Consider the following 25,197-nt stretch of genomic DNA (forward strand, 5'->3'; position numbering starts at 1 on the left):
TAGTTGCTACTTCCATGGTCCCTGGAGTTCCTTCTACCAAGTACCTAACCGACACCTTCATGGCTAACGAGGGAGTCTATTAAACCCTCACTATCTCAATCACTGGTGTGGTCTGTCTCCAAAGCACCCCTGACTGATGCATATGTTGGTACCAAGAGCACCCCCATCACCAGACACTCGAAGATGGATCTGGGGTCTGACTGCAGGGCTGTGTTCATAGGGAAGAAAGAGTCATGGTGTGGGGTGATTTCCCCACGGGGGCTGTGGTGCGCCCACCGAATCAGGGGCTGTGGGAGCTCAGATGCCGCCGCACATGGCTGTTCAGGCAGTGGCAGTGGCTGCAGGAGCCGCGGCATGGGGCAGCCTCTCCCAAGCGTCCTGGAGCACACACAGGAAGAGAATGACCAGCTCGGGTCATGGCCCGGGAGTCGGAGGGCTCCGTGGCCCCTGAGAAGCCCCTGCGACAGGCACAGGGCTGTAGTGCGGGCTCAAACATGGCATTTAACTCTGTGAGCCGTGCAGTGACGATGTTGGCTGCACTTAGAGCCTCACCAACTTTCTAATGAAAAACTGGGGCACGGAGATGGGACCCGAGACCTCGGAGGGGCTCAGAGGAAGCGGAGAACCTGGAACCGCCAAGTCCTCCAAGCCCCTTTGCAGTGGATGCAGCTGGGCTCCCCACTGGGTGACGTGCCTTTTCTTTCTTTATAAATCCTGAGAGCCTCATGGGCTTGGGAAGGATGCTGGCTCTGTTCAATCCCCACTACCCGTCCCCCTTTCACCCATTTGCTCTAGACCCACAGAAGGGATCTCATCTCAGCATCTTCGGGGTGTGGGGCTCAGGTGTGAAGCTGGTCCTGCAGGAACCAGCACATGCACCCCCGTAACTGTAAGATTCCACTAATCCGCACTGGGACCTGCGAATTGTGTGTGGGAATGGAGTCAGGGGGTCGGGCCATGGAGGAGGGGGTGCAGCTCTGGGCTGGGCTGGCCCTACTGCTGGCGGTATGCGCCCCACGGACGCTGGAGCTAACGAGTGGGAGTACACCAGCGGCTGGCAGTGATGCCACCAGGCCACGTGGCTGCGTGCCCTCTGCACCGGGGTCTACTGTTAACGAACTTGAGATGCCAGAACCTCTCAGCAGAACAGAGCAGGCACCCAAAGGCGCAGGGAGGGCTTCTCACATGTGATTGTGCACTGCCCCCCCTCATCCCCGCAGCCCCCGCGAGGGATCACAGGACTTATCTTCTCCAGGCTCTGGTTGCAATGAGCTGTAGGGCTGTGCGTCCTGCTCCTGAGCCAGCCCTGCATTCCTGCGCGTGCTGCTCTGGGTGTGTTCCTAACATGCTGCCTGACCCGGGTAAACTGCTTTGTAGCTTCCTTTTGGTTGGGATTATGCTTTCTTCCGCAAAGAACTTAGAAGCCTTTTTCTTGGCCTGGAAGGGTTTAGAGACATTTGGACTTGACTGTTCCTTAAAGGTTGACAGGCTTTTCCATCTGGAACTGAGCCTGCTTTAGGGGAAGCTCTCGGACAACCTTCTCTCTTCCTCCTTGGCAACTGACCTGCAGAAGTTCTAGGCCTATTTTGATGAGTTTAGTTAAATATTTGTCTAGGAGCCAATTTATTTCATCCAGGCCTCAAAATTTATTTGCTCAGAGAAACATAATTTCTTATGATGTTTTTAATTTCCTCTGTTTCTGTTCCTTTGTTCTTGTCACTTTAAAATTGTGTCTCTGCTGTGCCTGACATCAAGCTTTTGATTCCCAGGGTGTGTTTCAAACAACATCCCATCTGGAAAACGTGTGTTGCCAGCTGTAGGACACGGCTGTTAGCAAAACGACCAGAGAAGGAAGTGGGCTGCCCACACCCGTGAGGTGCCCCCTCAGAGAGCCCTCGGCGATCTCGGTAACCGACTGCTTGTGTGACCCTGCCTCTAGTCTCCTGAGACCCCATTCCCTCTCCTGCTTCAAACTAGCCAATAAAGAGTGACCCACAAAACCCCAGAGATCCCACCCTGAGACCCTACTAAAGGCTGAACGCTAGGTCCATGGTCTGTCCTGCCATGGGGCTATGCGGCCCCGAGCCCGCTGGGGACCTCCAGAAGTGGGAGTGTAGACCTCTTTCCCAAAGGGCACTGGCTGCCCTGAGAGCCAGCACAGCCGCACCATCTGCCTGTCGGGAGGCGCACGGGGCTCACTGCGGTGAACACGACGGCCCTTGTGCTTCCTCCATCTTTCTCAGTAGAGTCGCTGTTGGTTCATCTACTTTATTTCTGAAGAACCAGATTTTGTATTTATTCTTCTTTTGTTCCTAATTTATTAATTTCTGCTTTTATCCTTAATTCCTATCTCCTGATTTCCTTAGTTTTATTGTCTTTCTCCAACTTCTTGAACTGAACATGTACTCCATTTTCTTTCCATCGCTTGGTAACCTGCTTGGGGCCGGACTTCCCCCGGCCTGCCGGGGCAGCGTCCCACAAGTGCTCCTCTGCATGGGTTTTGTTATGATTAGTTTTTCAACTTTGACTTCAGCTGTGATCTCCTCTTGGACCCCAGAGCCGTTTCACATGCAGGGAACTCTAAAAGGTTGACTTATAGCTTTGTTGCCGTGAGATGAGGTACCACCACCTATACACTATCATCAACGCTTCTTGGTATCTCTCTTCTCCGCAGAGTCTGAGCTACATCAGTTAGGCCCCCTGTATCCCGCGGCGCAGGAGCCCATCCAGGATGGAACGGCCAGGGGGCCCACGTCTGGGCCTCGAGAGCATGGGGTCAGTGGAGCCGGCAGCCCAAGGATGCCTCCCTCCGGAGTCTCACCTTCAGCCTCCTCAGGCCGCTGTGCTCGGGGTCTGCCAGCAGGCCATTCTCCACTGCCGTCCAGGCCTCTGCATAGCGCTGCTCCTCCAGGCAGGTCTGGCCATGGCACAGAAATGCCTCGGCAGTGGGGCCCCGACCTGGCCGCTCCCACAGGCTGCTCTGGGCTAGGGTGGGTGCCAGCTTGAGAGCCTGGGCAAAAGCCCCTGCGGCCCTGGCCCCATCCCCCAGGCTCAGCAGCAGGCGGCCCTGGGAGCACAGGTCCTCCACCTGCGTCGGGAGGTCGCGGTCCCGCACGTCCCCCTGGAGGACATGGCCCAGGTCCTCCAGTGCCCGGTCAAACTCCTGCAGCTCAGCCAGACAGGTGGCCCTCAGGCGCAGGTGATGGGCATTGCTGCTCCCGGCGAGGACTGCCAGTGAGCAGTAGCCCAGTGCTTGCTCTGGCTGCCCCGATTTCAGGAGGGTGTTGGCTTCCTGGGCTGCAGCCTGCACAGAGGGGACAGAGGGAGGCAGTGTGGGTCAGCCCAGAGAGACACGGGCCCCTGCCCTGCCCAGCTGGCCTCTGTTCCTGACCTGTGCAGAGCGCTGCCCGCCTCCTCGGAGGCAGCGGAAGTAGAGGGTGGAGGACACGCCCTGCAACCCCACCACCCTGGAAGCCCAGCTCTGACGGGGTCCCTCGGGACGCCCCTCTCCTCTTCACTGTCCCCCGCCCCAGCCCTGCTGCTTGTCAGCCGGTGACCTCCTCCCTCCCTGTCTCAGCCCTTCTCGGCGGTCGCCTTCCCCGGAGGCCCACGGGTGGGCAGCTGCCAAGGCGGCCCTGGCCCTGAGGGCAGGAGCCCGCACCGCCTCTGCCCAGCTCGGTCCCTGGACCCTCTCCTCTGCCGGAGGTCCGGAGACAGGGCAGGTCCGCGGAGCACGGCTGGGTTTCCCGGGGCGGGGAGCGGAGGACGCCGCAGAGCGGAGTCGGCGGGGAGAGGCTGCGCCGCCGGCCGGCCGCCCGCCCCAGCATCTGCCGGCACGACCTCCGGGGCTTGGGGTTCGCTGGGCTCGCGCCCCGGACTGGCCGCGCGGTGCCGAGGGCTGGGCGGGGCGCCCCGGTCCCGACCTCCGACGCCGCCGCAGGGCGGAGCCCGAGGGCAGCGGGCGCCGTCGACCCAGCCCTTCCCTCCCTGGGGGCTGCCGGGGCCCGTCGGCGAGGCCCAGCCCACCGGCCTCCTCGGCCCCGGGCTCAGCTCCGCTCCCGGGGACGGCGGACGCGCCCGCCCGCAGCCCGCCCGCAGCCCGCCCCTCTCCCAGCCCCCCGGACGGCCCCGCGGCGCCCGCTGCCCTCCACAGCCCGCACTGGCTCCCCGCGGCCGGCCTTCCCCGCTGTCCTTGTCCCTCCGCCCTGCGGCGGGTCACACTCGCGCCCGGTCCCCGGCAGGAGGACGCCGGGCGAGCGGAACCCCGCGCCCCTTGGACCTCCGAGCGCCGCCCGGATCTCGGAGGGACCCGCCGCGGAGCAGGCGCAGAGAGGCCGGAGGGGCGGGGCGCGCGCCGGAAGCGGGGCGTGACCTCTCGGTGGACTTCCGGGTCGGCCCGCGTCGCCCGGCAACGGCCCAGCGGGTCTCAGCCGCCGCGCAAACCAGCTCGCGCGCAGCCCCCGCTAAGCCCGCGTTCCCGCCGGAGACCCGCGTCCTCTCCGCTCGGAGACCCCCGCCCCGCACCCCTCCTCCTGTCTCGGGCCCCCGCCCCGCACCCCTCCTCTCCGCTCGGAGACCCCCGCCCCGCACCCCTCCTCTTGTCTCGGAGACCCCCGCCCCGCACCCCTCCTCTCCGCTCGGAGACCCCCGCCCGCCGCCGCCTCCTGTCTCGGGCCCCCGCCCCGCACCCCTCCTCTCCGCTCGGAGACCCCCGCCCCGCACCCCTCCTCTTGTCTCGGAGACCCCCGCCCCGCACCCCTCCTCTCCGCTCGGAGACCCCCGCCCCGCACCCCTCCTCTTGTCTCGGAGACCCCCGCCCCGCACCCCTCCTCTTGTCTCGGGTCCCCGCCCCGCACCCCTCCTCTCCGCTCGGAGACCCCCGCCCTGCACCCCTCCTCTTGTCTCGGAGACCCCCGCCCCGCACCCCTCCTCTTGTCTCGGAGACCCCCGCCCTGCACCCCTCCTCTTGTCTCGGAGACCCCCGCCCCGCACCCCTTCTCTTGTCTCGGGTCCCCGCCCCTCACTCCTCCTCTCCGCTCGGAGACCTTCGCCCCGCACCCCTCCTCCTGTCTCGGACCCTCGCCCCGCACCCCTCCTCCTGTCTCGCCCCCTCCTCCCCGCCCCGCCCCCTCGTAAGGGCTCAGAGACTTCACCCAACCGGTCCTGGGAACCAGACCATCGGGTCTCCGTGCTGAGACCCCAGCCAGTCCCCTCCCCAGGGCTCTGCTCCTCTGAGCAGCGGGTCCTGACGACCCATCATTCCCCTTGGCGGCGGCCGGTCCCCCTGCATTTCCCGGGGCTGTCTTGGCTCTTTCTGCCCCCAAGGCCTGCATGTGCAGCCACCTGCTCTATTAAACTCCGTGGCTGGGTCAGCAGTGTGGTTTCTGTTCTGCGAGGGATCCCCAGAGAGCCCCTAGAGTCCTGGGCACAGGCTAGCGCAGGAGGTAGGGCCTGCCCCAGCCAGGGGGGGGGTGTGATTCTGAGCCGACCGGCTCCTAGGTGGGTTTGTGCTGGTGGCCGCCGCCTCCTGCTGGTCCTTTCCCGCCCCTGCACCCAGGTGAAATGCAGCCACTTCAGGGGAACCCCCTGTCCTCCCCACCTGCTGGAGCTCCTGCCCCCTGTCCTCCGCCCCTCCTCCCAGCCCCATACGGAGCCCGAGGCCTCTGTCCCCCATCCCACCCCTCCGTCCACTCCAGCCGCCGATGTTCTGCCCGTTTCTTGAACTTTCTGAACTCTTTCCTCCCTCAGGCCTTCACCTCGGCCTGTCTGTCCCATCATGGTTTCGCCTCGAGTGCCCCCTCGCTTCCTTCCTGCCCTGATTTAGGGTCTTCTCGATCCCAGGACACTCAGAAGGGCACCCTCACCCTGTCTCCCCTGAGACGAGGCCCACAGGCTGGGGCAGCAGCTCCCCAGTGGGTGGTGGAAGGTGGTCAGTATGTTCTTGTCGAATAGACAGCGGAACGAAAAATCAGCCAGCCAGATGCAGTAGCCCCGGCCTGACGCCTGCCTCAGCCCACTGCCTTCCTGCCGTGCTCTCGCTGGGGGGTGCTGGGTGCCTCTCTCTGCCCAACCTGGGGGTGGGCGTGGGCTTCCTGCAAGGGCAGGTGCCCCTGGCTGGCCCAGCCAGGTCTGAGGAGGGGTCTGCCCTGTCTCCCAGGCCCTGTCACCTGTGGGATGCCTCCTGCAAAGAAGCCGGGAAGTTGCTAGGGTTTATGATGGCCAGACTGGCTTGTCCCCCCGACCCACAACGATACCAGGGCATCAGGGAGGGTGGAGCGGCCCTGAGCACGGCAGGGCCCAGGGAGCACACCTGGCTGAGGCTCCGCCGCTCCGAGGCCTCCAGACGCTGCAGCAGGAAGCAGAGTTCCTGGGCGTCCGTCTCGGCCAGGCACTGCAGGTCCCGCGCGGCGGCGGGCGCGTCTCCCTTCTTGAGCCAGAGCAGGCCTTGCCGGGCTCGGGCCGCCTCCGACCCCAGGGTGGGCTGCGGGGCGTTCTGCAGGCAGTCTCCAGCTTCCTCGTAGCTGCCTGTCCATGATCCGGGAAGGATGGTCAGGGGCTGCTGGGGCAGGCAGCAGGAGAGGTGGGGCACTGGCCACCGTGCTGGGAAGCCGGCCAGAGCCTCTATTGCTCGGTGTTGGCTCAGGGAGATGGACATGGTGACACCACGCCAGTCCCAGCTTGCCTGTTGACCCCGTCATGGGGGGGTCCCTAAGCTGCATGACCCCAGGTTGAGCAGCACGGCTCAGCACACTCACTGTGGTCACCGCAAGGGGCTGCCCTGAGCACCTGCGTGAACATGGACTCGGCCGCTGGGCAGTGTAGGCCTTGCCAGGGGCGCCCCGCAGGCTTGGAGGCGATGGGGACAGGTCAGGGGAATGGAGGCTGCCCAGAGCCCTCCCCTTTCACATAGGTACTGAAATATTCTCAGGGTTTTGGCCCATGGGAGCTCGACACAAGCCCATCTACAGCCTGGCCTGGTGTCCACAGGCATTCTGTAAACAGCTGTTGAGTAAATGCATGAGTTTATGAGAAGCCCCAAGCGTCTGGGTCCTTTTATGAACCCCCAAGTTGCTCCTTTGTCTTCCCTGCAAGCAAAAGTCCACAGGTGGACGAAAGCTCAAGACACTGGCACCCCCGGCCCCACATCGGGACCAGGTCAAGGGACCAGCACCTGGGGTGGAAAGGACACCAGGGACTACTGAATCCAGGGTGTCTCTCTTCCATTTTACAGGGCAGAAGGGTCAGAGGGGCTGGGGCAGACACCCACATTCCCCACACCCGGGCCGGGCATACCCATGGCAGTGAGCGCGTCTGCCTGCAGGATGTGTCCGCTCGGCTGTCCGGCATCGATTTTGATCAGCGCTTCCCCCACAGCTAGGAGGCCCCGGGCGTCCTCGTCGCGGAGGGAGGCCCCGGTGTCCAGCGGCTGGCTCAGCAGGGCCCGGCAGTGGGACCAGAGGCCCTGGGTGATGAGGGCCTGGGCCTCTGGCTTCAGAGAGCGAACCTCAGGGACCACCGTCGCAGGGTCGAGCTTCAGAGCTGAGAGGATGTCGTCCACAGCCGCCTGCGGGGGGAGGGGGGCAGGCTGGGCGGCAGAATCGTCCCTGCTGGGCATCTGCCTGGGTGCTGGGGACACCACAAGAGGCAGATGGCCCAGTTCTTGCCCTCCACGACAGGAGGCACAGCCTGGTGAGCTGTGTGCGGCCAGGATGCTGGAGTTGCGGGAAGGGAGCACTGACCGCACCCAAGGGCTCTCACGGACAAAGAACCCACGACGGGCTGGGGCAGAAACTAGGCCGCCGGCGCCCGCAGACGCCGCCCCGCCTCAGCAGCACCTCGCTCCCTCGCGCTCCAGCCTACGTCATTAAGAAACCGGGCGGGCAGGTCACCTCTGTGCGCAGGGCCTCAGGGCAGACACTCAGCTTCAGCCAGTCGCCTGTGACCTTGCTCTTGGCTGAGAAGGGCCCCCGTGCCGCTGTGCAGCTGTGGCCGCCTGCTTGGGGAAAGCGCCTGCCTGGGGCCGGACCACGTGGGTCCTCTCCCACCCCTGTCCCTGCAAGCCGACCGCGTGAATCACCGGCTCCGTGCAGACAGCTCTGGGTGTTGTACCCAAAAGGCAGCCGAGGTCTTGTTATTTTAAGTGGGGGGAGGGGGGCGTCTAGTAGCCCCCAGGGTTTGCACAGTCCGCGCGGAGTCCGGGAAGCAGCGGGCCTCTTCCATGAAAGGTCTGAGCAGAAAGGGTTTTAATGGGTCCCACACTCAGGACGGCCCGGCCCGGCTCTCTCTGTGCTTCGGCTGAGAAGGAAGGAGGCCGTGCTGGTTCTTCCCCTAACCCCCTGGCCCATCCCAGGTGGGGCGGGCGGCCCCGGTACCTTCTGCTGGCCCAGGGCCAGGTGCAGAAGCGCCCGGCCACACAGCGCCAGTGCGTTCTTGGGCTCAGCCCGCAGCACAGAGTTGAAGTCGAACATGGCGGTCTTCTTCTGGCCCAGGAGCGCGTAACAGCGGGCACGGGTGAGCAGGGACTCCGCCGACTGACTCCCTGGAGGAAGGGGGTGTGGCATTGGGACGTGACCGCTGCCGGGCCTCGGTGGGTGCGGTGCATCTGCCCTCATGCAGCATTCGAGGCCACCTCGGGAAGCTCACAGACAAGCCAAGACACAGCCTTGGAGGGCAGCTGGGGTTCACCTGGGGGCAGTGGCCGTGGGAAACAGGGACTCCAACCGTGAGGGTGGCATCTAGGCTGGTGGGCAGTCAGAGAGGGGTCCCAAGAAGAGGGGCCGCTGTGGCGACATCTGAGGCGAGGCCGGAGGAGGGGCCGGGAGGGGGCCGGTTCCTTGGGGCTGGACAGGGAACAGCTGGAGGTGGGAAGTTTCCAGGTGGACCGGGAGGAGCCCTCTGAATGCTGGGCACAGAGGCCCCTCCCCGAGGACAGCGCCACCCCACTCCCTCCGGTGTTTGTCCGGTGACAGACAGGACAGCGCACACTCTGGGTCGTGCCCGCCTCCCCACTAATGTGTGCAAGCATGAGCTCCGCCCCAGGCACAAGCCCTGCGCTGTCCGTGAACCTTAGCTCACAGGATCCTCACTCCCACCCCTCACCCGTGTCTCTGTCACCCACTTTGAGAAAGGCAAGCAAGGAGCAGCTCAGTAAGTGGAGAGCCAGGAGTCTGCCTGGTGTTTTGATCTGAAGCCCACACTCTGAATCTCCACGCACCCCAGGAAACCGGGGTGCGTCCCTGGGAAAGTCCCTTCCCTCCAGCGGGGTGCCCTATGACCCCATGCTAAGAAGGCCCAACTCCAGAGGCTCTGTCTCCCAGGATGGTGCTGGGGGGTCAGCTGGGCACATGGGGAACACATACAGAGACACACCACTATTTCCAGGAAGGGTTTAGGGGAACCACGGCCTCTCCTGGGTGGAGGGGGCCAAGCTAGGAGAGGCCTCAGTCAAGGGTGGCCCTCCTGCCCACAGGGCCCAGGGATGCCAGGCCAGAGTGCCAGGAGGGTCCCAGTTCAGGTCCCAGCTGGTCTGGCCCCTCTGCCACGCTTTAGCATGCTCACCTGGACAGCGAGGGCTTTGCTGGGGGCAAGGCGTACTCCGCGAGGGGCCCCATGAACCGAGAGTGGCTTGAGCCCAGCATGGCTTCTCTTGCCCTAGGTACCTGGCACAGGGTAGGAACCCCGGAGGCGGGCGGGCAGCTCCTACCTGCAGCGAAGATGGCCAGAGAGAGGTAGGCGATGGCCTCCCTGGTGTGGGCTGTGCCCTCGGCCCCACTGGGCCTCGCCCGCAGGATGGCCAGGGCCCGAGCGTGGCAGTGGCCCCGCAGTAGCTGCCGGTCCTCGTGGCGGAAGACGTCCAAGGTGGGCTGGAGGCACGCCGTGTCCCCGGACTGGACCACCTTCTTCACCAGCTGCAAGGCGCAGGGCAGTCACCCGGTTCCTCCCGTGCCGGACGCCCAGACCATCCCACCCTCGGTCCCCCTTGAGGGGGCGTGGCTCACGGGGCGTGGCCCGGGGGCTGGGCGTCCGGGGGTGGGGCTCAGGCGCGGCGCGCTTAGGGGCGGTGCTCGGGGGCGGTGCTCGGGGGTGGAGTTGGGGGGGCGGTGCTCGGAGCGGCGTGCTCTGGGACAGGGACTGTGCGTCGCGGGTGCTGAGCCCCGCGAAGGCTGAGGGCGGGAGGTATGAGCTTGGGTCCGGCAGCTCGTCTGGGCTGGGGGTGGCCTGGGGTGGGGGATCCCAGTGTCCCCGAGCCGGAGGACCTCCTCCGTGGCATGGAGGTGGAGATCTCGCCTCGCCGGCCTGCACACTGCAGATCCAACGAGAAGCGCGGGGAAAGAGGGCTTTCAAATTATAGGGAGGGCACCGCGCGAGGAGCAAATGCGCTGGGACCAGTGCCTTATCTGGGTGGAGCGAGACTCGGGGGACACACTCTCCCAGCGGCTCGGTCCCACAGGGACCCGATGCTGCCCCTGCTGGCCCCTCGTTGAAGACACGGGTCCCAGAGCAGAAGGACCGGCCGGTTCCGGGCATCCTCCCCTCTCCCACCTGCGCGGCCTTGCTCAGGGAGACCGGGAACCCCAATCCGAGCACAACAGAAGAAGCTGACAGGCCCCAAAGCCCGACATCTTCCCCTGGAACACAACCTTCTGACCAGGGTTCCAACCGGATAGTCTCCTAACATCCGGTTGAAGTTCTGCTTTTCCTGGGAGCAGAGTGGTCTTGGAGAGAGGTGAGGCCAGCAGGACCTGAGGACCGGGGGACCCCTCTGCCATCCGCCCTCCCTGGGCAGGGTCACCTCCAAGCCTAGTTTACTGGGAGATTTGGGATGGAGCTCAGTCCACACCTGACTTTTGGCCCCTTTCCTTCATAACACATTGAGAGCAAATATGAAGGAATTAACTGCGTGCTGGAGACCTGCTGGGTCCTGGGGTACCTGCTCCAGCTAGTTCAGGACAGCCCACAGGGGCAGGGCACAGACGAAGAGACTGAGGGTCAGGGAAGTGAGGGGAGCCTTGTTGGAGGTGGCAGAGCCTGGGGCTGGGACAAGATTGATCTGCTCCAAAGCCCAGGCTGTGGGGGTGCAGAGTGAGGGGCCCAGAGGCCTGTGCCCTCCACAGGGCTGTGGACCATCACCTGCCACGCTGCACCGCCCCCCCACCCCGGGTCTCCTCACCTGGTTTGCGTCATAGAGAAAGCCCCTCCGCAGCTGCAGCAGGGCCAGTCGCACGAGCACAGGGGCCGCGTGGGGCCTCCGGGAGAGGGCCAGCAGCAGGGCCTTGTGCGTGTCCTCCAGACGGCCCAGGCGGTACAGGGCATCAGCCGCCAGGAGGCCTGAAGCCTCATCTTCCCGGTCCAGTTCCATCAGGAGCATGGCCAGCTGGTACACGCCGTGGGCATCCCTGTGGAGAGAGGAGCTGGAGGATAGCCAGCCTGGCCCCTGTCTGCACCCCTTTCAGCTGCCCGGGAAGGCGGGCCCCAGGAAAGTTCTTCCCCCGGGCGCCTGGTCCGGGCAGCTCCCTTCCCATCCAGCCACAGAGCCCAGGGTCTGCTGGAAGGACCCTCACGCACGCCGTCTGCAGAAGCCACAGCTGCCTTCTCTGACGTTGATCCCTCGGCCTCACTCCCCATCGCATCCTCCCGCCGCCCCGTGTGGCAACCATTTTGCAGTTGGAGGTGGAAGCTGTGGGCTGGACACAAGCCAACCCTGCCTCAGTTTCCCTTTCTGTAGAAATGGGACAAGAATGTTGGCCTTGCAGGGTTCAGGGGTGTGTTGTAGGCAGAGCTAGAGAATACACTGGCTTCATTTGGATGCTCCCGGTGCGCTGGGAGTGCGAACGAGCTCCCACGGGGAGAGGGACTGGAGCCTCCAGGAATGACAATTCCCGGAGGCAAAAGTAGAAAGGACACCCATCTCGCACACGGAATCCTCCTCACCAGCACATCAAAGCAATTTGAATCCTGCGAAATGTAGGCAGAGGAAGTGTGTGTGTGTGTGTGTGTGTGTGCATGCACGAGTGCACGCAGCTGTGGGGAGCTGGCGTCAAACACTCCCCCACCCCCTGCCCCGTTCAGTGCTTTGAACTTTGCTAAAACACCTTCCTGTCACCTCTTGGCAGCCAGAGAAATGCAAATCCAAACGGGCACCCATCAGGCTGCGAGAGAAGTTCCAATTAACATCAGGGTTGGGCGCGTGGCTAGACAGGCGTACAGACAGGTCAGGAAGTCAAGGACCTAACCAAGGCCTGTGCTCCATGACCCAGAAACCCCACCTCTGTGTCCACACTCAGGACAGAACACCGTGGAGGTGTTTGTGCTCTAACAGAGAGCAAGGCTCTCAGAATGGACAAGGAATGATGGCAGGTTCGCTAGGCAGGCTATAGATTGGGCTGCCCAAAAAGAATCCAGAGGCAAAGGAAATGTTTGTGATCTACTGAGTGAAAAGAGTGGGCCATACATTGCCCATAGAGCTCACATTCATTTTAGCTCCCATGTGCAGAGACAAACAACCAGAAGGGAATGCTACCTGTGGGGTGATGGGAAGGTTGTATTTTTTTAAATTTCTTTTTAAGTTCTTAATTTTCTATGATAATTAGGCCCACAAAGCATCACATTGTTTGTGACTGAGAGTCCTCAGAAGCAGGCTCTAGCGCTAAACCTGCCGACCATGATTAGGGAAATACCCCTGCTGTTTCCTGCCTCAGTTTACTTATCTGTAAAAAAGGAAGACACGCACCCCTAGCTACCTCACGGGAGACCGGAATGAAGCAGTGGCCCCAGGGGTGCATGGGGCTAGTTTTTACCCTTCCTGCGCCTCGGGGCTGTCCATCTCCATGGCCTTACTCCGGCGGCCCGGTGCGCCCGTGAGCCCCAGGTCCGGCCTCCGCTGCAGTATCCTGCGGCCCTCCTCTCGCAGCACGGTCAGCAGGAGGCCCCTCTGGTTCCAGGGGACGTAGGCCTTGGCGATGAGCAGTGCCTCCTCGGGCTGCAGCCGGCAGGCGGTGACATAGTCCAGAGCTCCCAGGAACGCGCTACCCTCCAGCACCCTCAGCAGCCCGCGGCCACACAGAGCGCGCACGCAGCTGGCCAGGTGAGGCGGCCCGTGCTCCACCACCTCCTGGAAGTCCTCTCGGGCGCGCCCTCCGTCGCTGATGTGCAGCGCGCAGAAGCCGCGCAGCACCAACAGGGGCGCGCGGTCGCTGGTGTGGGCCCCGACGCGGTAGTCCGCCGGGTGCCCAGGACGCGCAGGCCGCAGCAAGCGCTCGCACAGCGCCCAGGCGCCCGCTGCGTCCCCAGCTAGCAGCAGGCACTCGGCCAAGCGAGTGCGCAGAGCCGGGCGCACCCCGGGCGGAGCAACGCGCAGCAGCACATGGAGTGCGCGGGTCACTGGGGCCAGCAGCTCGCGGCCCGAGTTTTCTCGGAGCTCAGCGCGGCTCCGCACGGCCTCCTGGAAGTGGGCGAAGCCCGTGTCCGCGGCTTCCTGTGCCTGGGCCCGCACGCGCTCCCGGTCCCCTGCGGAGAGCACTGCCTCAAACTGCTTCCGCGCCTCTGACGGGCTCTGGTGGAAGGCCTCGTGCAGGTCCCGAAGCAGGTTCCGGACCCCACTGTCCAGAAATAAGGCCGCAGCTGCGCGGGTGACCAGCAGAGCAGCCCGACGCTCACCTGGGGAGAGAAACGGAGGCTCCGGTCCTGCCTCGAGGCCCACATTCTCCCTGGTGCCGCCTGCAGCTGCCGACGGTCCAGCGCTTTGGACCCTCTGAAGCATCTCAGGGCATCTTCCTAGAGTGTCCCAGTAGCCCAGGACATTGCATCATGATGCTAGACCTTCAGCGACAGAGCGGAATCAGGAGGGACCGCTGGGTGGGTGTGGTGCACATACCTACCCAACAGTGTTATGTCCCATGGGTTTAAAGTCAACCTCACCGATGGGCCCACAAGGAAATTTAGTTACGAAACCTCCTTACTCTTTAATGATGGGTTTGCGGAGTGAGTTTCCTCTTCTGGGATCAGTGCCCCCAGGTCAGTGCAGAGGTTCTGACCCTGTGACCTTGGGAGGGGCTGGTTGCTACTCCAGCATCTTTGCTTGTGGCCTTCTTGGGGCAAAGCTGGGGCCCAACGCCACCCTCTGCAACAGGGAAGGCCCACAGGTCCAGGAAAGTGGGAAAGGCACACCCCCTGCTGCTTACACGAAGGGGGCTTGGGCCGTTTACTGGATCTCACTATGCCTCAGTTTCCTTTTCTGTTTTATAATGCAGTTTAAAATGGTCTGCACTCACACGGCCATGAGGGTGCAATGCATTAATGCTCATCTAGTGCTTGGAACAGGGCCCGGGGGTTTTTACTCAGGGAGGTTCCCATCAGCAACAGTGCCACCCCACCTCCTCCTACTTGCTGCCTGAGTGTGCTGGGGAGGATGGGGGCTTACTCTGGTTATGGGCGAAATGGAAGTCTAAAAATTTAAACTTCATCAAGTACTACAAACGTCCCTTTACTCTTTCCACTCTTTGTAGCTTAAGAAGTCCAGCTGTCTACAGAAATCTTAATGAGATTCTCTCATATTTTCTTTAGAAACTATAAAACCACTATCACACAATCCACTTGGAATTATTTTTTTTTTCTCCCAGAATCAGCACCATCCACTGAATAACGGTCCTTTTCTTTCGCTACAGATCTGTGATGCTCTCTCTCACATATTAAGTTCTGGATGCCTATGGATGTTTCCGGCCTTTCTAACTTGTCGTATTGGTCTTCCTATCAACCCCTTCAGTCAGCAGCCTTCTGATTGGGTAGTATAGCTTTGTAACAACTGGCAGAGCAAGTACGTAGAAAATATATGCAAAATATACAATGGGCAAAAGATTAATACCCAGAGCATTTGAAGAATTCCTACATGTCAATAAAAAAAAAAAAATCCACTAGGAGAACTGGCAAAAGCATTTCCCATAAGAGAAAACACAGATGGCAAAGAAACGTGACAAATGTTCAGCATCATAGTAATGATGGGAATGCAAATTAAAACAACGAGATGCCACTTTCCACCCACCAGATTGGAAAAATTTTCTAAATTAAACTATTTTAATTTAATAACGGCCTCACTAGTAATCAGGAAAATTAAAATTAAAACAACGGTGGAACAATGGGATAACATTTTGTAGCCTCCCAGATCGGTCACAATTTTTAATTCAGGATCACACGGCATCACGCCTACCCCACTATTTCATTGACCCCAGCATGTCTGGAGTCCAAGCCAATTTGCCCCCTTGCTGGAAGGATCCGAAAACGACCAGCGCCATGATTTCCCCCTACGGCAGTGGCTCTTAATGAAGCACCTTGAAGGAAGGAGATATGGCTGTCCCGGGCGCCGAGAGAGCTGCCTGGGCGCTTACCCATGGGAAATGCGAGTTAAAATTGTACTTATTCTTGTCTTCATACGGAGTGTCCCTGAATGTCTGCTTGCGGAGAAGGGCAGAGCACTTTCTGGATACACGGGGTTTCTTCCGTGTTTTCAAGGACCCTTATAAGTAACCTTGGGATTAGAATACACTTGTTACAGGAAATTGTGTTTGTAAAAAGTCGATTAGAGGCCATTTACTTATTCATGTTGTGAGCCACTTTGTGCTGATGGTGGTGATAAGGTGACTCCCTGTGACATAAGTGACTTAGGTCTAATTAATGCACCGACTCTTAGGGAGGGTGGTCCTGTCCGCTGCGGAGCCAAGGCAGCCCAGACAAGCTTCCTGGAGTCAGGGGGCGGGGCGGGTAGGGCTTACCCAGCACACTGGCTCCCTGAGGTTGTAGCCTTGGGAGTTCTGGTCTCCATAGGGGGCTTTGCCGGTCGTTCTGGTGGAAGCCCCCCCCACCCCTGGGAGTTGCTGATGCCCTAGCCTCAGTATCCCCGCTCACAGGCCACTGCACGTTTATGCTTTGGGCATAGAGGGTACCCTACTTTCTCATGAGCTCAGGATTCTTGGTGACTCTGCTGAGCCTGTCTGTACCTTTTATAATAGGAGGACTTCGGGCTTCTGATCTCGGTTATTTCCAGAAACAAATTTGCCCACTCTCTTTTCAGTTCTCTCTGTCTGATCCCTGCCTCCCCAACACACAAACAGTGGGGTCACCAGCAAACCCCATGTACACAGAAAACAGACACCGTCTGTTCTCTTGTCATGCCTGTGGCATTGCATGCCTCAGTCTCTTGCAAACACCTGCATCTTCTGGCTCTCATCAGCGCCTTGTGTTCTGTTTCTGCTGCTGGGAATGATTTAGCCTTAACTCAAGTGACACCTCCTCCAAGAAGTCTTCCCTGACTACCCAGCAGCACCTGGCAGGGTCCATTATTTTCAAAGCACATATTTTGTTTGTTCCTTTTCTTGGTGCTCTGTAAGGACAGGGCTTGTCCATCTTGTCACTGTGGTGTCCCCAGCCCAGGAACAACCCCCCACCCTACCACAGCCAGGACTTAAGCATGCTGTGAAGGCACGACAGCCTCACTCTTACCTGGGAGTCTGCTGCCTGTCAGGTCCGACTCAAGGGCCCGGCTGCACACCACTCGGCAGTCCTCATACCGGCCACTGCGGAGCAGGGCTTCTGGTGACAGGGCATCGCTCCAGGTGCCTTCGGGGTCCAGGGCTGCCAAAAGTCCCTGGCAGCCGGCCTCCTGCTCGCGGGTGCTGTCCTCAGTCTCCGAGGGCCCTGAGATATGGTCCTGCAGGGTGCTTATCAGCATGGGGAGATGGGGCTGCTGGTGGCTGCGAACGAAGGCCACGGTCCGGTCTGCACTGGAGGCAAAGGCCTGCAAATAGTCTGCCAGGCCAGCGTCCACCTGCACCCCGGACAGCACGCGGGCCAGGGCGCGGGTCAGTAGGAGCTCCAGGGCTTGCTGGGAGCGTGCATCCAGCAAGGTGCTGCAGCGCTGAGCCACCTCTTGGTGGCGCCCCTGAGCCAGAAGACTGGCCAGGGAGTGCAGGACCGCGGCGGGGTGGTCCGGGCAGAGGGTGGCCAGGAACGCGGAGGCCAGGGTCCCGGTCAGGGAGACAACCGCCATGCCGTCCCAGTGGATGGCGGGGATCTGGCTGTCACCACGGCACCAGGCTTCCAGGGTGGCCAGCACGGGTGCCCCTCGGGCCTCAGCCAGGGCGGTTCTGACGCTCCGCACGGCCGAGGGGGCGTGGCAGCTGAAGGCCGCCAGGTAGAAGGCGGTGGCCAAGGGGAGCTCCCCCAGGGCCAGGCGCTGGTCTCCTTCCCGGCAGAGGCAGGCCACAAGCTCCCGCGCCGACATTACGGCTGCGCCCCTGACGGGCCCATGTCCCGTCCTCGCGGGCACCTGGTTGGGGGGGGCGTGGTTAGTCCCCACCTCTCCCCACGGAGACCGCAGACCAGCGCAGAGCGCCCTAGAGGGAAGAGCCGGGTGGGGCTGGCGCATCTGCCAGGGTCCGCCAGGCCAGGGTCCTCTGCAGAACGCGACCCTTACCCTGCTGGGCGGCCCATGCGAGAGGCTGGGTGGCCTGCGGGGTCAGAGGGTCCAGGCCCTACTCGCCACAGCACCGCCAGCAGAGGACCCCACGGGAACGTGGGACGCCCCCACCCACCTGCCCCCTGTCCAAGTGACACAGGTCGCCTTCTCCGAGCTCCGAGGCTCTAGAGACCCGCGCAAAGTCAGGGCCCGGCCTCTGCCCACCTCGCACGGCCCGCCGTTCCGGGGGAAGCGCGGGGCTGCGGCGACGGCGGCGCCCTTGCCTGGCTCTTGGCCGGGGGTGCGGAGCCTCGTTGGCCCAGGCCAGGGGGTCGCTGAGATTGGTTCTGGGGACCAGCCCCTGCCACTCCCCTCCCCCTTCCCCAAACCGGATCTGAAGTACGAACTGCCCTGCTCGGGGACCGTCTCTGTAGGGTCCCGAAGTGCCGGCACCCAAGCCCGGCCCAGTGCACGCCCCGTGAGACAGACGCCCGCACCAGCGCCCGGAGACGGCCCAGCCTGCACACGCACGCAGGCACACACGCCCACACACACTCACGCCTGTGCACTCAGACACGCGCACTCGCCTGTGCTCCGAGGCCGTGCGGGGTGCGCGCGGCGGGCGGTGGGGAGCGGCGGTGGGTGCGGCTCCGTGCGGGGGTCGGTTTCCCGGGAGAGCGTCAACACCCCGCCGGGCTCCGCCCCCGCCCCGCCCCGGCCCCGCCGCGTGCGGACCCTGCTCCGTCCGGCCCCGCCCCGTCCCCGCCCCGTCCCCGCCCCGTCCCGGATCCCGCCCCTGGCCCCGGCCCTGCTCCATCCCGAATGCCGTCCCCCCCCCGCCCCGGCCCCCACCCCGTGCGGCCCCCGCCCCGTCCTGTTCCGTCCCGGATCCCGCCCCCTCCCCGAACCCCCGCAACGCCAAACGGACTCCGCCCCTGCCCCGCCCCTGCCCCGCCCCGCCCCGTCCAGACCCCGCCCTAACTCCAGCAAGCCCTCGCTGGGGACGGGTCGGGGAGGAAGAAGGCGGAGCTGCGGGGGAGAGAGACCCTGAGTTTGTGGGGGTCTCGGGGCGCTCCGGGCCGAGACCAGCCCTCACCGCATCCTCTCCGCACCCGCACAGAGGAGGAGGGAGCTCCGCGGGGGAGAAGCCCGTGGGCCCGGCCCTTCCTGAGCTCTGCCTTGTCGGGGTCCTTCCTCGCTGGCCCTCTTCCTGCGCAACTTGTCGGTTGCTTCCCCGGAAACGGGCTGCCCCAGGCCACCCCTCTGCCTCGGCTCCTGTGGGTCTCTCCGACTACCCCCCGCCCCCCCGCCGTGGGTCTCCCCCCAACAGGGGCTCCTGCCCACACCCGACAGGTGGACATTTCCACACGTCCAGCCTCTTCCTGCTGACTTGCTCGCTCCGGCCCAGGCGACTTGTCTGGAGCAGAGGCCGGCTCTCCTCGGGACACGGCCCAGAAGGTGGCTCTGAGGGACTGTGACGTGAGACTGCTGGCTGGGGGTCACCCTCACTGCAGCCGAGGAAGGGTGCAGCATTTGGTGACTGTTTTGGGAACCCCCCATCTCCTGTCACCCCCACCAAAGCAGCAGCAGCGAGAAGTAAAGGTGGCCGGAGGCCTCAGCGGGCAGGAGCTTTGCTGATAGGGCCGAGATGCTGAGCCTCGCATGGGCAGCGAGTGGGAGTGGGGGGCGCTGGGCAAGGTCGATGCATGTCCCTGGAGAGATGGTCTTGCCTTGGGGGAGGGCCCCTTCCAGTTCAAGCTGCCAAGGCGCCCAGATGCCCAGTAAGCCCTCATTCCTCCGCAGGGCTCAGGGAAACGGGGAGTGGCTGGTGGCAGAGTGGGGGGCAACACGGGTGCCGTGAGACAGGGTGGGGGGCTCCAGCAGTAAGAGCCGCTGCATCTCCAATGTCCTTCCCAGGGTCCAGGTCTCCCTGGATGCGGACTGTGGCCAGTTGGCCCATTGGGGGGCACCAGGCACAGAGGCAGAGTCTGGGATCCAGGTGTGCAGGGGGCAGGCCCGGGCTGCCTGACTTTCACAAGGGCACAACACCCGAGCGATGAACGTGGTGGTGACAGTTTATTAACAGCTCTCCCATGGTTCTGATTACTTTCCCTGATTACTTTCACTTAAAAACCCTAATTAGGCAAAAGCCATAATGGAGCAGGGCTGCCCCACGGGGCTGTGGGGAGGCCCGGGGCATGCAGGAGGGAGGGCTGCCTGACATTCCCATCACATTAGCCTGACGGGCCTCCCGCCTCTGTGCCCTGCACAGGTGCCCACAGACCCGCAGCGCAGGCCAGATGGGCCTGTGGTCTCAGTGGGTCACCACCTGTGATCTCGGGCTCCACCTGAGCACAGCACAGGCAGACGAAGGTAACCCCAGGGTGCCTGCTTCCTGCTTCAGGATGCAGGACCACGAGTAGGTCTCATGTACAGGCGTGTGTTGCTGAGGCCTTGGTGTGATCCCGACTCAAAAGGAAGTGTACTTCCTATACAAGCGGTTTCTTGCCGTTTCTGAGCCGTATCAGGTGGCAGTGGTGCTGAATGGTGCCTTGGCGCTGCCGTGCCCAGCAGACCTTGACGGGACAGCACAGGTGGTCTTTGGCGGGGGAGTCTATGTCTCATCCACAGCTCTAGGGGAAGTGGGGTCTCCCTGTGGTGTAACCCGCAACCGCCGCATGTGAAGCCCGGGTCCCCAGGGGCTGTTCCTCCCGCCCCAGAGGTGGCTCTGGTTTATGCTGTCAGACCTGGCTGGATTTAGGGAGGGACCGGCGTGCCCCTGCGGAACTCCTTGTGCAGCCGGAAACAGCCATGGAGTGGGACCCAGGGGGCTCTAAGGGACCCAGGCACCCGTGTCGTGGCCCCCGCAGGAGCGCAGGGTCCGGCTCTAGATGTCTCCCCAGTCACTCCCAACTCTGGGCTGAAGCCCCACCAGCTGGAAAGGAAGCTCTGAGGCCTTACCAGAATTTTCTTGGGTTTGCCAAGACAGAGAAGTGGAAAATAGGAGTTTACGGGTGTGGACTGTGGGCTCCAGCCTTGGGATTGGCCCTACAGTGTTGCGACCTTCGCCTTGTGGGAGGCGGGGCTGGCGGGCGCCCCTGTGCCCTGTCTGCGGGCGGCGCGGCCGCGAGGTCTCCGTCCGGCCCCCACCGTCGGTCGGTTCTCTCAGCTCCGGCAGGCGGCGATGTCACTAGGAAACTTCGCAAACCTTTTGCCCAGGATGTTTTCTGGGCCACAAAGGCCCCGAGGCTCGGAGTCCTCTTCGTAAAAGGTGTGCTTTCCTCACGCTTGCCCATCCCCTGCCCTCCACAGACCCAAGTGCTCCCCCAGGGGAGGTCCCGGTGCAGAAAGTGGGGACCATGCCCAGTCCTGCTGCCGCACCCCTGCGGCCCTGGCTGCAGACCCTGCTGAGGCCTTGGAAGGCTGCTCCCTCCCAGTGAGGAGAGAAGTCTGGGCTTCCCAGGTGCCCAGGAGCTGCCACCACAGCCAGAGCCCAGCGCAGGGGTCCCAGGTGGGGATCCTTGGCATGACCCTTGGCATGACCCTGGAGGCAAGCTGGCTAGGCCTTGCCCTCCTGGCACTTGAGGGTGGGGAGGCCAACACGGCCAGGCCCAAGCATCCACTCAGTGATGGCACTGTCTCCCTGGGGTTCCCTGGGGCCGCCAGACCCCTTACCCCTCCCCGACGTGCCCAACCGGGAGGCAGACACATTCTGTCTCAGTCAACCCCAACTAGAGAGGGAAATCCCTTAGCAACAGCCCATGTCGATACCCAATGCCCCCCAGAGGTGATTGTGGCCTCTCTCCAGGGTGCCTCCTGGCTGGGCAGCCATTCGAGGCTCTGGTCACTCCTCCGGGGTCAGCATCCACACACCATCCTGTCACCCCCAGGGTGTGGGAGCGCACCCAGAGCCCCCTGGCTGCCGGGCCTGGGACACCCTGGCGACTCTGAGGATCCCCTCCCTCACCCCGAGAGGCTCACCTGTGGCAGCAGGAACCAGACAGTGGCAGGGATCCGGGACGGCGGTGGCTGGGGACCCGGTTGTCACCAGGTGAAATATCAGCCTCTTGTCCCTGTGGCCAGAGAGGCAGGACTGGATGGAGTGGCGCCGTCCTCTGGAGCCTGGAGGCTGTGTGGGGAGCCCCCTCCTCTCAGGGCCCTTCCTCCTCGCTGCGGAGCACCCACAGGCCTGGACCCCTCCCTCAGCCTGGCAGGCAGGCACCACACCTGTCACCGGGCTGGCTCCTCCTATTGGATCTCCTGATCAATAATGCAGCGGGGCGGGGGAGGGGAGGAGCCCCTGCCATTGCCGTCACCCATCTGCCCACCTGTCGCCCTGGGTTGCTTTCATCTCAGGGGCAGACGCGGTGGCTTGCCCAGGGCCACCCCTGCATTGGGGGTGCTATTGTGCGGGAAGCTTTGGTGTAGGGAGGAGCACGTTTGAGATATGCCAAAGGAAATGGTTCTCCCCCAGATGTTCTTCTCAGGGATGCTGCTGGGGTGTCCATAAATGAACAGCTTCTGCCCGGTCCCTCAGCCCAGCCATCCTGGCCCCCTTGCTGTACCCAACCCCACCTGTTCCTCCACAAGCCTGTTCCTACCCCAGGGCCTTTGCACAGCCGGCCCCTCTTCCCTTGCCCCTCCTCCCTCACTTCCTTCAGGTTTGGGCTCACTGGTCCCTCCTTGGAGAGACCTTCCCTGACGCTCCTCATCGAAAAAGGCTCCCTGGTTTTCTCTGCCTCTTCACCTGCCTCTCTACCTGGCATCACGCGCCTGTCTGCTGGCCTTTTTCTTTGTGCTGTCGGCTCCAGGACAGCAGGGTTGGGTTCGGTTGCCGTTGTCCAGAGGGAACTTGACAGGGAGGGGAGGAAGGTGGTGGGGGGGAGGAAGAAGTGTGGAAAGTTTCTTTCCCCAAAGCAGCCCAGCTTTCTCCTCCGCCTCTCCTCCCTCTGAGACTGTGGAGCCAACAGGGAGGAGATGAATGGGCCGAGCCTGCGGCTGGTGTGTGTACAGCCTGTATTGGTTTGAACAAACGAAGTTTATCAACCAGGCACAGAGTCATTAATCACACAGAAAAATAACACAGTGAAATGACTTTTCGAAATGTCGTTGGTATAATTATCATCCTGCCTATTACACTAAATGCCGCCATTTCTATCTGTGATGTTTAAGTATGCAAACAGTAATTAACAGGGTAATGAACTGGGGCCCGAGAGCCTCCCCTCCCCGAGCTAATTTGCATGTTAATTATCATTAGTGACCAGGGAACAAGTTATAAACAGCCTAATTAGCAGCCAGATCATTTTTACAAGAAATCGCGTGCACTTTGACACGTGAGCCAGCGTCAGATTAATGAGTCAGGCGGAGCTGCCCCTCCTGGGGCAGGGGTGTCTGCCACGCAGCGGCCTCTGTGGCCTGGGCGACGTCGGCCAGCAGGGCGCTAGTAGGGGTTGCCGCGTGCCTTCATGCCGTGCGGCAGATGGGCAGCGTGCCCAGAGAGCCATCCCCCTGTGAGGCTGAAGACTCGGGCCGCCCAGTGCCGTCTGGGGAGATAGCATCCCCCTCCTGCTCGGACAGTGGTCTCGGGATGGACGGGAGGAGCAAGTCTGGCCTGGCTGGGCGAGACCTGGGTCACCGTTTGAGGAAAATCATTCTGCACTGTTAACGCGGCGAGGACGCCTTTATTCCGGACTCCTGCGGCGGGGGAGAGAGGTCCCGGCAGGTGTGTGCGCAGCCGGGACAAGGCCGGCGGATGGCAGGGCTGGGGCGCTCATGGGGCAGACTATGAGTGAGAGGAGACAGCAGGGGCAGGGTCTCCCTCGGGCCCCGGCACCGAGCAGGCCGAGGACAGTCTCCAGGGATGAGGCCAGTGCAGGGGAAGGCCCCGGGAGCCCAACTGATGGCGGTCAAGGAGCCTGTCACCGCCACGTAGGGCACTGGTGCCGGCACCTGCCCCGCCCTGGACCCTCTGGGCCTGTGCCTGCCCTGCCCCTGGACTGCATCGCTGCTCAAAAGAAGGGACATTCGTCCAGCGCCTGTCACCTGTCTCGTGCCATGCTCTATGCTAGCTTCTCCCACCTTACCCCTCCCCGCTCCTGCAGAATGGCCCTGGGAGGCAGCGACATGCTGTCTGCTGAGCCCTGGGTCCCCTCTCGACTGCACAGGACTCCAGATGGTTTCTGTCCCGGGGGGGGGCTTGGCATCTGCCCCTCCCACCTCCCGAAGTGCCTGGTGAGTGAACTCAGCTGTGTCTGGAGTCTGCCCTTCAGAGGGGCTCCCTGGCCACCCATCCCAAGCCCACTCGGTCATGCATTTTCCTGTCTGTCCCCCCTTCTGGACTGTCAGCTCACCAGGGAAGGGACACATCCCCTTGACCACCGTCTTCCTGGTGGCCTGGAGAAGCCCAGCACACAGCAGGACCCAGCAAGCCCTGGGGAGCAGGCGAAGTCTGGTCGTTGCTGGTCCAAAGCAAGGGGGAACCCCAAGAGTAAGAGCTCACATTGCTGGCCAGCCTGGCTCTGTCCCACGGGCTCAACACCAACGAGAGGGAACCAGTGGGCGTGGCTATGTGCCAATAAAGCTTTATTTATGGCCACTGTCTGTTACATCTCATCATCTCCACGTGTCACAAAATTCTAGTTTGTTTGTTTTTTTTTAAGATTTTTATTTATTTATTTATTTGACAGAGAGATAGAGAGCACATGCAGGCAAAGGGAGAGAAGCAGGCTCCCCACCAAGCAAGGAGCCCGATGCGGGACTCCATCGCAGGAACCCGGGATCATGACCCGAGCCGAAGGCAGCCGCTTCTCTGACTGAGCCACCCAGGTGTCCCCCAAATCCTAGTCTTTTGATAGTTTCTAACCATCAGGAGCTGAAGAAGCCGTTGTTAGGTCGTGGTCGCATGGCCTCCTGGACCAGAGTTGGCCTGTCTGTCAGGTTTTCTTTTCCATATGAATTTTAGAATCTGATGGGTTCCAATAAAAAGCTACACAATATATTTGAGGGGGCTTATTGATGGATTTAGGGAGGCTCACCATCTCCAGCTAGATCTTGCACACTTCTGGCTCCCACTGGGGAGGACACCCCATGGGCACGCCGGTCAGGGGTCCTGTAAGATACGGGGCCCACCTGGAGGACCTCCCTTTGCTGCTCACCAAACCCCGAGCTGTCCCTGTCCTCCTACCTGAAACCCTTGGAGGCCCAGATGGGTCCCAGGCCCCGCTCTGCACAGCCTCCCCGTCCTCTGCTCTGCCGGGCAGATCACCCTCTTCCTGTAAGGGCCACTGTGGGTCCCCACAGGCCCTGGAGACAAGTTCTGTGCCCACTTCTCCAGCCCAGAGGGGTGGGCTCAGCAGAACCGAGGAGAAGCACCTGGGCTTGGGCAGAGTGGGCGGGGGTGGGCTCCCAGTCCTCACAGGCCACGGGGGGTACAGCCACGGGACAGGTGTGGCTCCGAGCCTCAGACCCCGCGGGGGATCCAAGGCCCCTGCCGGAAGTCTCCAGGCCAGACCCAGCCTCCCAGCCCAGGGCCCGGCTCCAGCTCTAAGCTCTCCAGAACTGGGGAGGGCAGCAGAGGTTCCCTCCAGAGAGCTGGACAGGTGGCGATCTGGGGGCCGCAGTCACCGGTGGCCGGCGTGCAGAAAGCTCTCGCCCTGCCCCCAGGACACGGGGACCCTGGTCTGACTCATGGGAGGGGCCCGCCCCATTAATGACAGAGTCATCTTTGTGATTGTCATCACCCCGGGCCTCTG

The 25,197-nt window shown here is 62.4% G+C and overlaps 1 protein-coding gene across 2 annotated transcripts; it reads right to left on the reverse strand.

Moving 5' to 3' along the window:
* Positions 1-1,622: 1,622 nt before the first annotated feature.
* TTC34 (tetratricopeptide repeat domain 34) lies at positions 1,623-18,163 on the reverse strand. Of its 2 annotated transcripts, none has more exons than XM_082688043.1 (9): positions 18,034-18,163; positions 16,492-17,317; positions 12,798-13,656; positions 11,171-11,396; positions 9,704-9,908; positions 8,373-8,539; positions 7,294-7,564; positions 6,311-6,525; positions 1,623-3,304 (listed from the first exon to the last, which is right to left on the reverse strand). In XM_082688043.1, exons 2-9 carry the CDS (start codon positions 17,270-17,272, stop codon positions 2,777-2,779), a joined length of 3,252 nt encoding a protein of 1,083 aa, XP_082544169.1. In that variant the 5' UTR covers positions 17,273-17,317; positions 18,034-18,163; the 3' UTR covers positions 1,623-2,776. The 2 variants fall into 2 exon arrangements, with proteins under 2 accessions (XP_082544169.1, XP_082544170.1); XM_082688044.1 differs by lacking the exon at positions 18,034-18,163 and adding an exon at positions 17,672-17,964.
* Positions 18,164-25,197: the final 7,034 nt, after the last annotated feature.

The sequence above is a fragment of the Mustela nivalis genome, assembly GCF_964662115.1.
Source record: "Mustela nivalis genome assembly, chromosome: 10".
Lineage (NCBI taxonomy): Eukaryota > Metazoa > Chordata > Mammalia > Carnivora > Mustelidae > Mustela > Mustela nivalis.